General features: G+C 39.1%; 2 protein-coding genes across 4 annotated transcripts; both read right to left on the reverse strand.

The window, feature by feature from the left end:
• Window positions 1-251: 251 nt before the first annotated feature.
• dnajc8 (DnaJ (Hsp40) homolog, subfamily C, member 8) lies at window positions 252-8746 on the reverse strand. Of its 2 annotated transcripts, XM_083925924.1 has the most exons (11): window positions 8691-8746; window positions 7645-7705; window positions 7135-7294; window positions 4309-4410; window positions 3860-3916; window positions 3666-3732; window positions 3368-3462; window positions 3170-3241; window positions 1635-1726; window positions 1366-1441; window positions 252-919 (listed from the first exon to the last, which is right to left on the reverse strand). In XM_083925924.1, the coding sequence occupies exons 2-11, from the start codon at window positions 7659-7661 to the stop codon at window positions 797-799; spliced, it is 861 nt and encodes a 286-aa protein (XP_083782050.1). In that variant the 5' UTR covers window positions 7662-7705; window positions 8691-8746; the 3' UTR covers window positions 252-796. The 2 variants fall into 2 exon arrangements, with proteins under 2 accessions (XP_083782050.1, XP_083782051.1); XM_083925925.1 differs by lacking the exons at window positions 7135-7294; window positions 7645-7705; window positions 8691-8746 and adding an exon at window positions 5260-5343.
• On the reverse strand, window positions 7645-15049 carry LOC310955852 (heterogeneous nuclear ribonucleoprotein R). Of its 2 annotated transcripts, XM_083925923.1 has the most exons (13): window positions 14565-15049; window positions 13399-13559; window positions 13181-13299; window positions 12980-13087; window positions 12750-12863; window positions 12443-12619; window positions 12119-12254; window positions 11818-12023; window positions 11585-11734; window positions 11379-11500; window positions 10752-11290; window positions 8691-8751; window positions 7645-7705 (listed from the first exon to the last, which is right to left on the reverse strand). In XM_083925923.1, exons 2-12 carry the CDS (start codon window positions 13553-13555, stop codon window positions 8717-8719), a joined length of 1863 nt encoding a protein of 620 aa, XP_083782049.1. In that variant the 5' UTR covers window positions 13556-13559; window positions 14565-15049; the 3' UTR covers window positions 7645-7705; window positions 8691-8716. The 2 variants fall into 2 exon arrangements, with proteins under 2 accessions (XP_083782049.1, XP_083782048.1); XM_083925922.1 differs by lacking the exons at window positions 7645-7705; window positions 8691-8751 and having other exon boundaries at window positions 10527-11290.
• Window position 15050: the final 1 nt, after the last annotated feature.

Below are 15050 nucleotides of genomic sequence, written 5' to 3' on the forward strand. Positions count from 1 at the left end.
TGTGCTCTGATCATTATTTGTATTTCTGTTGACTTGTTTTCATGAAATATGGTTATAAAATGTTTCCTGATGTGTTGTCTTGAATAAATACACTTTTCTTTATCCAGTGTTCGCACTCTTGAGCTGCTTTTAATGGAATCATTTTAAATCCAAAGGAGAAACTAAACAGGTCAAGTGATTTTATTCAACATAAGTCGGAAATTATGTTGACAGAATTTGAATGAATACATTTAGGACATGCAGAACTAAGACACTCTTCAAAACCTAATGTGTATTGTAGAATATTTCTGTGAGTTGGTGGAAGGTCCAGAAATGTGTTCACGTCCTGATAGCATAATTCAAGGTTGTGTGTAACCTCAAAAACAGTAATACCACATACCTTTAGACATCCTCCTCCTATTCAAGCTCTACCCATTTAACATTGCTGCTGATTTTTGCAGACCACTGTAAGGTAGGCTTGTTCAGACCAAGCTTTATTTAGTTAAAAAAAAAAAAAAAAAAGCAAAAACAATGACAAACCACATTTTCTCGCCGGTTACAGAAGTGGAAGATGCATTATGACTTTCTTACATGAGGCATGTATGACCTTTGGGTCCAGATCACAAATATGTACATTAGAAAAACCAAGTACAAAACTATGTTTTTCAGGGTCAGGATGAGGAAGTTGTCGTGCGACAAGTATCCTGATTACTGTGTTATGACGACATCACAGTTGACTGCAGACGACGAGGTGAGGACACAGAACTGTGGTTTTTACAACAGTGGGTTTATTCTAATAAAGTCCCATTTTACGGCATCATTCCCTCTGTTCCATCTTTACTTTCGGGGGCTTGAGAAATGACCGGTTCTTTTTCTCCTTGCTCTTTTTTCCTTTGGCCTGGAAGGTCCTCCAGCTGTCCACGCGCCCATCTCTTGTTTCCTGACAAGAGTCACAAAAAAATCATCATTTAAGAAATCACGAAGCGATCATGATTCCAATTATAAGAAATTAACCTCATTGACGTACGCTTTCAAGATACTACTTTTGACACTTTTTATGACCTAATATAATGACTGGCACACCATATATGACTTTTTTTCCAACATGCTTCATTATAACCTTTGTGACAAACTATTTTTTCACCAACATACCATACTTGGACTTGTTTAGACATACAGTACTATGAAATGTTTTAAACATACTATATACGACAACCTTTTTTGACATACTAAATTATGACCTGCCTTTTTTATGACATATTATACTCAGATTTTTATTCAACTGATATATTACAACTTGACAAACTTTATGACTTTTTTTGACATACTATACTAAGACTTTTTCCAATTTACTATACTATGACGTTTGACATTTGAGGAACGCACCTCAAAGTTTTTCTGCCATTCTCTATCCCGCTTGGCTTTCTCTGCTGTCTCGATTTCTTCCTCTCTTGCCCTTTTCCTGGTAAATTAAGAGAAAAGAAAAAAGGACATACTTTATGAATATATGCTTCACTGTTTCATAGTGAAATCTGTGATTTTGAACAATGTTAGAATCATAAATGAAATGATTTGGACATTGAAATGAAGTCGGACGGCATGTTACCATTTTTAATGTCTTAAAGAACAAACACCAGGTACAGTGCATCTTTTACCTTTCGTGCATGTCCTTTGCTTCCCTTTCCTTCCTCTTGATTTCAAGCTCTGCGAACAGCTTCATGGTCTGTTTGTACACGGCTTGCTTAAACTGGAAAACAACAAGTTAAGACATGTATAACCCATATTTGGTAATGGACATGACAAATACTTGCTTTATTAAAATTGTGAAAATCCTATTTTTCAAAAACATAGTTTGTCAAAGTGTGGCCCGTGGACCAATAGCAGCTCTAAGGAAAATTGTGTGCTGCCCCTGAATGTGATATGAGATGCATGCATTATATTTTCCTTAGCAACAGTCCATTTCAATAGCTTATATTTCAGGGTTTCCCGCAGCAACACATGGCTGCCCCCTTAACTAACGTTTTCCCAAATATATATATTTTAGAAAATGAGCGATATTCGCCGTGTTACACTGTGTCCTAACAGCACACGAGCGTCGGGCTGTCAAGTCACAACCATGTCTGAACACACTTATTAATTGAATGTGGGGAACATGCCGTAAAACATGCCCCTGAAAAACAGGTTAATGTCCCGTTAATGCACCAGCAGACTCCTAATGTGTTAAAGAGCGAGCGCCGTTACTTTGAAGCAGGTGCGTTCAGCATCATGTAAACAAATAGAGCTGTAAACCTGTTTTACAGTCTGTTTATGATGCAAACCTGCCCTCAGGAGGACAGTCTATGGTTGTATTGATGTTGCATGTTAATTTATATGTTAAACCCCAAATAAATTGTTGATATTTAGTTGGTGTGAAGTGTAGTTTTGTTAAAAATAGTTCTGTATCCCGATTGTGAGCTGTAATAGCCTACAGCTAATTTATTTCACGAGCAAGTAACAGTGATCAGCTCATGAGTAATGGTTGTTTGTAACTGCAGTTAGCTCTCAGTTACTTGGCTACCGTTAGCATCTCTTCTGCGTATGCACATTCAAGTTACTTGTGTACAGCGTGCATGAGAATCAGTATCAATGGTTCACCTGTGAAAGAGTTTAATTTCAACAGGGCCCTTGAGTTGTTCTTTGTTAAACCAAGGAGAAGAGCCCGTAGCGATGCAACATGTCAGCACTGCCATAATCAGTGACTGACCACCTTTGCACATTTTTCACTTTCTGTACTTAAAATTGCCCAAACTCTTCTTGTTTCAGTTGCCGTTTAGCATTTCATTTATATTTGTATTCTTCTTTTGTCAGATGTCATTTTGAAAAGCTTATTATACATTTATTACAATATTTTATAAGTATGTAATATTTAGTGTTTTATAAATAATTGTTCAATGTAGTAGACTCTGTAGTCTACATCCCACAAACAAGACCACCACTGTGTGTGCACTTTCCCTGTGTGTCAATCATATGTTGGCTCCCGAAACAGGCTGCCAGTCATTGAAACTTTGAGTATCCTTGGTCTAAAATTATAATAATAATAATAATAATAATAATAATGAATGCCCAATAACACCAATTACTATCTTGGCTGAAATTATACTAATAGATCTATTTCTTTAACACTGTCCCAGTAAATCTTTCTTTGACTTACCAATTCAGGGTCATCCTCCTCCACATACAATGGCTTCCCATCCTTCTTCAACTGTTTCCGTTTCTCCTTCACCTGTTTTAAAATTTAAATTAAATTTAAAATGAAACGTTACCAAATGAATACAGATCAGGAGAGATGAGTAACAGAGGCACACCTCTGTGAATGTTTTGATGGTAAGGGAATGTTATGAACGCTCACATTATGCTCCACATATTCCTGCCCCGCATGGATCACATCTAAGGCTCTCTTCCTCTGTTCTGGTTCCAGTAGGAGTTTGTATGCCTTGTCCACAGCTAGAACAGTGGGACATGCAGGTGAAGTCAAACTTGTACTTTGGGCCTTTTTCATTAACTGACAGCATACAAAGCTGAATGTACTGCTATTTGATTAACATTGTACAAAACCACAAACTTGGCAACATGATAATATTCATCAGTTTAACGAAAGACAATTTATATTTACAATATATTTGTAATCGATAATGAAAAACAGTTACCTTCAAAGGCTTTCTGTGCTCTTTCTGGATCTCCCTGATTTTTGTCTGGATGAACCAAAATGGATAACTGCACAATTACAGAGACCAAATATTAGGAATTAAGAAACAGCATTATGTCACTATCACTACATCCAAAGGGAAGTCAAGTCTTCACAGAGACGATCACTGAAATGTTTTTTTTTCCCTCCACTTACCGCCCGAAATCTTTTCTTCAATTCATCATCTGTTGCCTCTGGATCAATTTGCAGCACCTGGAAATGATGTGGTAGGTTTATTCTTCTTACAGAAGGTATCTTAACCAAAGTGTCATTTTAAGATCATTATTATGCTGGAATTATTTGTTATGAAAGTAATGGTGTCTCATACTCTGATGAGGGCTTGACGACAGCAGATTTGCCGGCCTATTGAGATTGTAAATACAAATTTCTGACCAATTAAAAAAAAAAAACTTTCAATATATAATGCTTGTTTTCCCCATATTTCCATGTCATTATAAATCAATACTGAGGTTATTTGCCTGTTGATCAGGCTTGTTTTTTGTAACTTGATTGATATCTAACTGCATTTTTTTTTCCATGTATTGACTGACTAATAAATATAAACATCTTTAATGAAAGTATTTTATTGTTGTTGGTACACTTACCTCAAAGGGATTAAGATTGAAGTAGGAAGCGCCAGGCCTGAGAAGTCTGTCAATCTGCTGCTTGGAGGTTAACACAGAGTCTCTCTTCTCAATCTGCTTCACCTGTCGAAAACACAAAAGACAACTAAATCCCATTTCAAATGCTACATTTTAACCAACGTTATCTCAAAGGGCTTTATATATAGAGTAGGTCTAGACCGTACTGAGTTATTTATGATTTACAGAGACCCAGCAATTCCTCCATGAGGGAAGTCGCACTATCTATCATAATAATACAGTATTTATGCAGCAATCTTGTGCACACCGTGGCAAGGAAGACCTTAGTTTCAACAAGCAGGGACGTCAGACAGACCCAGCTCTATGTTGGAACCTGTCTTGACTGGTAAATATTGATAATAATCATCATAATGACCATGAAAACATTCAATATATAAGTCAAACAGCAACGCCCACCTGAAGCTACACTCCCTGGTTGTGATCTTCACATTACCTTCTCCTAGTGATGCTTGAGTACAAGTAAAGCCAGCATTCAGGGGAGAAATGTGGGCTGCTGTGCATCTTTTCTGGGAGCCTGACCTCATTAATTTAATAACTCATATGCAGCTGTGTGACTCGTTAAAGCTGCAGTGCGACTTCATAGATAAGGCTGTACACCTGCATTGAGAATACTTATTTATCCAACTGTGATTTAGATTCAGTGACTTGTGGTAATTGAGAAAGGGAAACTAAAGACTGGCTACTGTTGCGGCGTGTCCTGATGAACCCAGAAACACGTTAGCTGCTCACACAACATGTCAGTTTTAAACGTTAGCTTCTCGTCGTTAGCCGATGCTCACGTCTGCGAGGCCTCACCGGTAAAAAACACAACCGGTGAGAAGCTCAACTGCCGCCGGTGTACCGGCAGCGACCGACACTTACACAACACACACAGTCACTTAAGTTTTAGCGTACCTCCGTGTAAAAGTTATTAAATAATTCATCCGACACACTCTCGGTCGAAGGCTCTCCTCCGGCGGCCGCCATCTTCCCCCTGGTTTACATGTGACGTAGTAGCATCACGTGACCACGCCGTTTTTATATTTTATTTAAAAATGAAAATAGTTTATTTGCGAGCGGAGGATCAAACTCATACTTAAACTACCCTCCTCTTATATTTTTAAGATTTAGATTTTAAATCATATTTGTCAACTGTGGACAACTTAAAACTCAAAAATATTAAATTGGAAATAAATATATTATTTAGGCACTTCAAATTTACCTGTTTTTGATTCTTCATACCCTTTTTTATTTTACCGTCTTTGTACATTTTATTTCATGAGTTTACATTTAGAAATCATTTTTTGAATTATGTTTAACTCCGGAATATGTAAGAAAAGTAATTATCGTATTAATCCTTTAAATAAAAACGTTTTATTAGAGAGTTAGTTAACTAAATTATATCGCAGAGCGGTTAAAATACAAATGGCAAATTATCTGAGGACGCAGAATATGAAACTTAATTTGAAAGGAGGCGTGTTTGGTTTACCGCAATAAAAATAAATAAATAATAGCGTGCCTTATTTTGAAAAGGCGGGAAGAAAGGTACACTTCCGCTTCGACGTCATTTTCGTCGCATGACGTTAAATGCAGAGGAATGACTGCACAATAAGACTGCAATTGTTGTATTATGCAATTGAATTTTACAGATAAGATTGCGATTTAACGACCCGACAAGTTCACGGATTGTTTAGATCCAAGTATTTAATTTAGAGACAACCACAAATCTTTCTTACATTGGGGTTTTCTACCACACGCAGCAGCTAAGAGCACCATTTCGTATCCAGCTAACACATTTACGTGCACGCATGTTGTGATTATACCGAAGCCCCTTAGATCGCAACGACGTTTGGCTTCAGCAATAAATAACAACATGCTGAACTTGATAATTAACTCCATAATGTTACACAAAATTCAAAATGACTTCCACTGAGGGGATCCAAGTATAAGTAACAGTTGTGCACATGCTGTAGTTTGATAATAAAATATCACTAGATCCATGTTAATACACAAACACACATTTACTTGGGTAATAAAATGTATTTACAATCAAATTTACATTAATGATTATTTAAACTGGATAGGGAAGCAGCAGTCTGTGGATGGAGCCCTGGATCATGAACTGTTTCCTCTTCTGCAGTAAGTGAAAAGACATCAACCGTTAAAATGTAGACATTTCGCAAGACATAAGTAGGGTTTTAAATATAATACTCTTCACACCTTATAAAACTCGGTTTTGGTCATTAAACCTTTATTGAAAAATCAAATCAATAAAAAACTGAATGCCACCTTTACATGAATTAAGACCCAGAAGTCTTAAAAAAGAAAATTCTACAAGCCAAAACTTTCTAATGCACTAATTTACAATTATTTCTAGGGCCCGACAAAATGGGATTGTTCAGACAGACACTTATTTAAGAGGGAGGGGGGGAAAAATCACTGATTACTGATATAGTGGCCGATATAGTAACATTTTTGACCTTTCTATGTGGATTTTACACTGATATGACAATAGGCCACTTTCAATAAATAACTTTAAAAATATTTTTTAACATTATACATTTCATACAATATCTTATAAATAGTACTGCATGTTTGGTATCCATCAATTGCTTAACATTAATATAAAAAAAATAGCTATATTACACAATTTCAACATGTTTTTACATATCAGCGCATATTCGGAAACACACACTGATACTGATGGATACCGATATGTCTGTGTTCGGCCAATATTGACTGATAACATCATCTGACTGATGCATCGCTCCAGCTCTTTTTATTTCTCACCTGTGCCTTCTGCTGAGCTGCGAACAGGGTAGCGAGCGAGTGTTCCCAAGAGTACTGGACCTCAGGTAGACGGCCCAGTGAGCAGCTCCTTCGGAGGGATGTGAAACCCTCTGAGGAGTCTGGCTCCGAGCTTGTTGAGAACAGGTCTTCTGACTCAGAGCTAAAAAAATAAAGAAAGGAGCCACACAGACGAGGGCATGTTAACAAATCTTAGCCGATCACTTTCTAAGCATTAACATGACCATCCACACAAACACGACCAGAGAGACAGAAAGTAGTGTCTTTAATATGATGCAATAGATCTGCAACAACACAACATAAAAAATGTATATGCGCCAGATTTATGACTTGAAGCCGAGTTGATATTCTGAAAACCAACTTACAGAATGTATTTGCTCTTGGAGGTAAAAGGAGTCAAACATAAACATTATGTTCTGAAATATAACTACATTTAAAAAGTAGAAACAGGTGGATTTTCTGAGCATTAGTGCAGATAATGAACAATCTTACCAATCAGTCCCTTCCATTTGTGTGAACTCATTCACATGGATGGTGGCAGCTCCTTTACTGCCTGGTGACAAGAGGCAACATATAGAGACACAGTTCTAATATGAGAAACTGTAAAGGAAACTCCAGCATTTGATGGCACTTCAATTAAATCCAAAACATGTGTCAATTGATACACTTTGCTTTGTACTGTAATACTGAGCTCCCTATTGCAGTCTTACCTGTGCAATATAAATACTGTAGCCCATCTACTGCCATCTTGTGGCTTTAAATGGTACAGACATCTGTTTTGAGGCACAGCCATTGTTCCAACTTCAGCCAATTTGATCAGTATTTCTTTCCTTATCCCTGCTGCTATTTGAATACATTTGAACAACAGCTCCTCTAGTTAATAGCTATATATTAATTAACACCTTTCCAGCTCATAAAAGGGCCAATCGATGCAGCGTGGAATAAAGGAACAATGGATCACTAGTCGTGCTGGTGTGCAACTGCTACCTCTAGCGACGTAGGAGGGGAAATGTCCACCACCACACTCCATTCACAGAATGCGAGCAGACATCTGAGGTGCTTTTGGTGCAGTGAGCCAAGACAGGGAACAGGTGTTTGCAGGGTTTTGGGGTTTTGGGGTTTGTAATGCTTACCAAATCCTTCTGGCTGTTTAATCCAGTCTAAAGTAACAGCCATGTGGCTCTTAAAACTGTGCATGAATTTTCATTTGGTTTAGGAGGGAAAATATGAACTATGCTTGTGAAGGAAATACACACTGCTCATGTGTTCTCTAAACCCCAGAAACAGGCTGGTGACAATTCATTTTTAATATTTCCAATGATTCTTCAGTCAACTTTAGTGACTTGTGTTCTTCATAGCCTGGAGAAAAATTAAAATCACACTACTACTGAATAATAAAAAAAAAAGCTTGATTCATAGTACAGTATGTTAGTAAGAAAAACAATAAAAAGAACAAAGTATAATTATGGCTAGTGTTTCTCCAGTGATTACAATGAGCTACAGGAGAGGAGACAGTACTCTGTGCAAGGCTAGCTCACCCTCGAGTACCGTTCAGGTGAGTTCCTCATTCTAGTGGTGCCGCTCTCAATGCTTCTCCACCTAGGCAGGTTGGAATAAGAGGACAGACACATGAAACAAAATACAATGATACCAAGGTACCAAAAGGCAGATGCTAAAAATGCTTTTCTATGGTAAACAAATTCTGAGAGGCGGTCGCTTGCTATGGCAGAAGGCACGTTTCAGAATTTTAACCCTTTTGGATGGTCAGTTCCTTGGTGTCTTCAAAAAGGAGAGCACAGACGGTTGAGGTGAAGTGCAGATTTTGGAGGTAAAATAAATAAAAATGAATTGGAGACAACTCAGCATTCAAGTACAAATCTATTCAAAGTCAAATGTGTTCAAAACGTATCAGGACCATACCAGTACAAGTGACATTTCACCATTATCCAAGACTGTCCTTGTCTGTTAAGTTTGTGTTAACAGGTATATGCTTCAGTAAATATCAACCTGCCTTTACAAACACTATTTTATGTTAAAAATGTGTGAAAGAAAACAAACTCTGGGGTTGCAAGGCACAGGAAATTTACACCTGTGAAAATATGCTACTACAATACATCCTAAAATAATTCAAACAAAATCTTAAATCTCTGCATAGTTCAACGCTTCTGCACGGGGGATGTTTTCTCGGCTGTGTCCCCAAATGTTTCTCTAGCTGGCTCTGAATAGGTAGAGGTGTAAAGTAAATGGATGTTAGTAATAGCTCATTAAGAATCCACCATTTCACAAAGATAAACTATATGAAGCAGTCGGTTTTCCTCGCCTTCATGATTGACAGACAACTGGATTTTGTAAGGGAGGCTGAAGTTTACTAAAAGCACACACTGTTCACCTGTTCACACAAATTCTGAAAGACAGGTACAAACTTGAGTAATCGCAAGAAGTAAAAACCACAGTCTGGTCCTTTAATAGTGGTTGGTACTGCTTTGACATTCACTTTATAAATTCTGAGTGCAGGAATGGCTGTAGTCTGTTGTAACATGCACTGAAAAATAAAGGGTTAAAATCCTGTTATTCAAACACCTACCAAAGTCTCTTGCGCAATTTCAGTCTTATGTAATTTTCCTATTGGGCAAAAAATTTGACTTAGAAAGAAGATCTTCATCCAAATAAGAGAATTGAGATCAAAATCAAATCAAATACTGAATGACAACACTGAATTTGAGTATCTGACAATTGACTGATGCTCAGCTGAGTTTTATTGAAACGGAACAAACGTAAAAGTTATAAATACAAAGAACATCAGAACAAAAAGCTATGGCTCTTAAGGTAAGCCAAACCAAAGTCTATCGGGCAAGTTCAAAGAAAACATAGGAAGTTAATGGTATCAGTTTAAAAAAAAACACAATTTGTCTAACTCTAGAAATGCTAGGCATACACTTTGAACATTACAAAACTTTGCTTTCTTCCTTCCTGTGGATTCTTTTCTCCACCATTGCAAAAAATGAAGTATGAAGCTCTAACCATATGCATTTATTTACAAGCAAGTCCCTAAGCAACTATGATAAACCACAAATAGAGGGAGTACAAGAGGGGAAGGAGGAAAGGGGCATGGACAAAAACTTCCTGCAAGGCAATATCATTATTTAATGTCCTCTTTAGACTTTTGAGAATGAATGTCCACTTTTTTGTGAATGTTCATTGTTGGCTTTAAAAGAATCAGGAACAAAACGTAACAATAAAAGTGTTTTGTGTATTTTTTTTAAAGACATGTCCCAATGTAACCGTAGGAGTAAGAAATGATTCACAACGGTTACGTTCAGTTCTTCAGCCAAAAGGCTTTCCAGCCAATCATCTCGAGCCAATTCTGGGGTCTGTCCATTTTTTTGGAGATATATACAGATAATTTATTTTCATGAAGGGTGAAGAATAAAAAGTCAATCAAAAAATTGTGGCCAATCTCCTGTTTTCTTTCTTTTTATAGATGTTTTTCTCTTTTTTTGTTGTATCTTTGCCAAATACCTTTGGGTGCATCTACTTCCACTGCTGCCCATAAGAATCCTGTGAAAACTCCATGGTGTCATTACTGTAACCATAGTTACCAGAATAGTCGGCCCCTTGCTGCAGGGGCTGCTGGGCGATGGGCTGGGACCCCCAGTTCTGCTGGTTGTTGGTCTGGCGGCGCTTGGAGTCAGGCTGGTTAAACACGTCTGCCTTCCTCTTTCCGCCCACGTTACCACCACGATTGCCCCTGGCCCCACGAGGACCGCGGCCCCTCTGCGGCTGGAAAGGGGCTCCACGGCCACCTCGACCACCCCTTGGACCACCAAGGGGCGGCCCTCTTTGGGCGTAGCCCCCACGGCCTCGTGACGGGGGCGCTCCGCGAGCTCTAGGTGGAGGAGGCCCCCCCCTGCTGGGACGAGTACCACGGCCCCTCATGCTATACACATCTTCGTAGCCGTAGTAAGGGTCTTCATAGCCACCACGGTAGTCATGATAGTCGTAGCCATAGTAGTCATCATAGTAGTCATCATATCCATAGTAATCTGGCGGATAGGCATAGCCCCCTCGCCCACCACGACCCCTGCCTCGGCCTGGAGGCGGCATGCGAGGAGGTGGGTAGTAGTAGTAGTCATCATACCTGCAGAGGGGAGGATAGTGTTATGTTTATGGAATTCTTTATGCGAGAACAAGTCGGTTGGTCGACGAGCCACGCCCCTGTCCCTCACCCTGAATTCCTTGTGGTCTGCCGAGCTGCCTGGCGCTCTTTCCTCTTCTTGTCTGGGGGCTTTGCCAGGACAATCTCAATTTCCTCTCCTCCTAGCTCCTTCCCGTTCATCTCGTCCATTGCCTAACCAAAGAAAACAATCCATTACTGTAACATGCATAGAATCATCATACATCCAAATCTCTCGTCCAAAGCATAAAAACCCACCTTTACGGCAGCATCCCTTTCTTCAAAATGGACAAAAGCATAGTCTTTCAGTTTCTTCACTCGCTCCAGCTTTCCGAACTGAGAGAAGGTTTTTTCAAGGAGCTCTTCAGTCACTGCGGTGGCCAGCTTCCTGACAAAGAGCACCTTGACCTATGAAAACGAAACAACAGGAGGTTCGGTACTCTGTCGAACAGTGCATGTTTGTGTTTTAAAGAGAAAGACATTTGGCTAACCTTCGCCATGACCTCCGGGTCTGGCTCAGCAACCGGGTCAGCCCACTCTACAGTGACTGGGTTCCCCCACACCTTGACCTTGCCACTCATTAGGCGGCGTCGAGCCTGTGCTGCCGATTTGTGATCCTCATACTCCAGGAAACAGAAGCCACGGTTCTTCTTCTTGTCATCGGGCTGGTGGTACAATATCACCTCTTGGAGACCCTCTGAGAGATAAAACAATACAGCTCATCATTTATGATTCAGGATTAGATTTAATGAGTTTCTGACACAAATCCAGCTCTGTGCTTTTGAAACTGACCTGTAACTTTGCCAAAGTCTTCCAATATACTTTCCCTTGTCTTGTTCTTTGGAATTGATCCGACAAACAGGCGGTTGTTTGCAACAGATATACACACTCCCAAGTACTTGCCAGGGCGGATTTCATGGTTATCACACTAAAAATAAAACAGAGGCCAAAATCCGTGTGAACGTGGCTGTAAATGAACACCGACGTAACGCATTAAGCAATCTGAGGTGTGACTACTTTAAGGCTTTAAAGTAATACTCCAGAGACTATTTTCAATTAACTAGAGTATTCCTTTAAAATGAACGCAGGTGGTTTGTTTCTTTCCATTCTACTTACAAGCTTTACAGCCTTTTGTGCATCATCCTTATTGCAGTATGTGATGAAGGCGTAACCTCTATTCTGACCAGAGAGCGGGTCCATCATTAGCCTGAGGTCCCAGATGGCACCAGCAGACTCAAAGAGCGGCACCAGCTCATCTTCATACAAATCCCTTGGGATTTTTCCGACAAACACCTGATGAAGAAGAGTGAAACGTGGACAAGTGTAAGGATTTCATACTGCTTCACAGACCCATCACTTTCCCCCCAATTTAACATTACAGCCTTGAAAATCATGTACAAGCTGATCGATATCACTTATCTACCTCAGTTCCAATCCCAGGTTGTATTCCTTTGAACACATCCTCGGGTGGGGGACCTCCATATTTCCTCTGCCCCGTGGTGACATCCAGGGTGTATCCTGTTCGATCCAACAGAGCCTGAAAAACACACAAAAACAAAACATTAACTGTGCTGCATTGCTGCAGAGACATTTTTGTATGGCATTCATTCTGACCTTCTATACAACAAAGCTCAGCCGCAATACTTTTTTTACCTTTATTTTCGCCTCATCTGGGCCCTTGGTGGACTCTTGAACTTTACTTCCTTGTTTTTCCCTCTGTCTGTAAGTCTTCATGACTCCACAAAGGAAAGCGCTTTTATTCTACATTTAAAAAAACAAACAAGATATTATTATTTACTGTATACATTAACATAAAACTCCTCTCAAAGAGGAAAAGGGATGTAATGCGTTTACCTGTACATGGGACAGGTCGCTCTCTTTGAATTGCTGCAGCACGGTAAGTGCTCCCTCCTCATTGAACTCACGCAGTGCATCGATGGCCCTTTCGTCTAGGTCAACATAGGCCACCAAGCCTACAATCAAAATGCATGTTCACCGTCAGTCTCTGCTACAGTAGACATCCACCGTACCCCAGCACAGCTTGTTAATATGAGTCAAAACTAATCACCCACCTGTCTGGAAGATGTTATCTAGACTTTCAGCCACTTTTTGGGGCAGCCCAGCATCAATAAGCGTCTGGTAGTTCTCTGTGTGAGTTGTTGTCACATCCATGGGCTCTTCTTCCTCCTTATTCAGGGCAGAGCTACCGTTCACCTCGGCGGTAGCCATTGTCCTGTAATATAATATGTAGCAACCAAGAGAAAACGATTTATTTAGCAAAAGTTCAACTTTAAAATGTATTCTTCTTGATCAGGAAACTGAACGGATGTTTTATCAGATACAATCTTAATGTAACTTTTACTGCTTTTAAATTAACTATTTTCAAATGTTGTAATCTGACTTTAGCTGGTGACCTATATAACTTTAAACCTTTACTTTAATTTGAAATAACACAAGGCCTTTCTAAACCCCATAAAAGTAATTGTATTTGTTAAAAATACTGTTGATCGAAATAGGCGTGAAAAAAACATGGACGACCAAGTCTAAACAAGTGTATTAATTAATACAGTAATAAATAAATGAATAAATTAATAGAGGAATAAATAAGTTAATGCAGAAATAAATGAATAATCAAATGCATAAAATAATACAAGAATAAATAAGTGAATGCAGAAATGTATTAATAATCAAATGTATACATTAAAACAAGAATAAATGAATGCATAAATAAATAAATAGTAAAAGGCACAACATAATACATTAATAAATAAGTGAATGCAGAAATAAATGCATCCTACCTCATAATAAATAAATGTAGGTGAACAAAAATGTAGCAATAAATGTTTATTTATGCAATTACATAATCAAGCCTGTATTCATTTATACATGTCTTTATTCATTGAGACCCTAAAAACGTGCAGGTCTTGTACAGTAACATAACACGGTCCCTCACAGACCCCAGCGCCCCGCCCCCTTCACATGCAGCTTTCTAGCCACCGAGGAGGACACGTTTAATGTCACATTAACATGTTCACGGTCTTACTGAGGGGACGCACATGTCTACAGCCCGATACATTTGGACAATCAGCAAAACAAAACAGATCTCCAACATGTCCATCGCGATCTAAACAATAACATTGGTTAGCAGCAGGCTAGCTCCCGGGCTTGTACTTAGGCCTCGCTTTTTCACACACACACGCTCCGTACAAGGTGCAAACACACAGTTAGCGACACTTACCGGTCTAATTTGTGACACTAAACGCGGCCTGTTAAAATGTGCAGCGGTTAAATTGTCGCAAGTACAAAAAAAAATGTCTAATATGAAGAATACGTTTGAGTCTCAACCCACGAGACAAATTTCCAGACAGTCTCGTCGTCGGCTCGCCCGAACAACGCCACCGCTCAGCAGTCATCGCGAGATTTGGATAAAACAACGCACAGTAGGGCGGGTGGCTTTGTTTTGCTCTTTTTTAACAGCCGTGTTACAAACTCCTTGTCCCATCCTTAGGCATATTATCGTACCAATACGATATATGTATTTTATGTTCATAAGGTAAGACAGTAGATTTGATTTCACAACAAACCTAAAAGAAATAAATAAAACAGCGGATTGGATACGAAGTTAAACCTGAGCGGGCAGCGCGGTGAATGAAAACAAGCGCTTCCGCATCAACTATCCAATCACGGAGGTTGAAGTTTGACTGACACGACTTCAACACAATGA

Source organism: Echiichthys vipera (genome assembly GCF_963691815.1).
Source record: "Echiichthys vipera genome assembly, chromosome: 13".
NCBI lineage: Eukaryota > Metazoa > Chordata > Actinopteri > Perciformes > Trachinidae > Echiichthys > Echiichthys vipera.

Excerpts from the sequence above, each read along its gene's own strand:
- dnajc8 (XM_083925924.1), bottom strand. Across the intron at positions 3,733-3,859 it reads TGAAGAAAAGATTTCGGGCG|TTATCCATTTTGGTTCATCC; the intron begins GTAAGTGGAGGG and ends GTAATTGTGCAG. Across the intron at positions 1,442-1,634 it reads GCAAAGGACATGCACGAAAG|GAAAAGGGCAAGAGAGGAAG; the intron begins GTAAAAGATGCA and ends TTAATTTACCAG.
- LOC310955852 (XM_083925922.1), bottom strand. The coding sequence starts at position 13,555 with ATGGCTACCGCCGAGGTGAACGGTAGCTCTGCCCTGAATAAGGAGGAA. Across the intron at positions 13,300-13,398 it reads AGATAACATCTTCCAGACAG|GCTTGGTGGCCTATGTTGAC; the intron begins GTGGGTGATTAG and ends TTTTGATTGTAG. Across the intron at positions 12,864-12,979 it reads CAGATGAGGCGAAAATAAAG|GCTCTGTTGGATCGAACAGG; the intron begins GTAAAAAAAGTA and ends TGTGTTTTTCAG.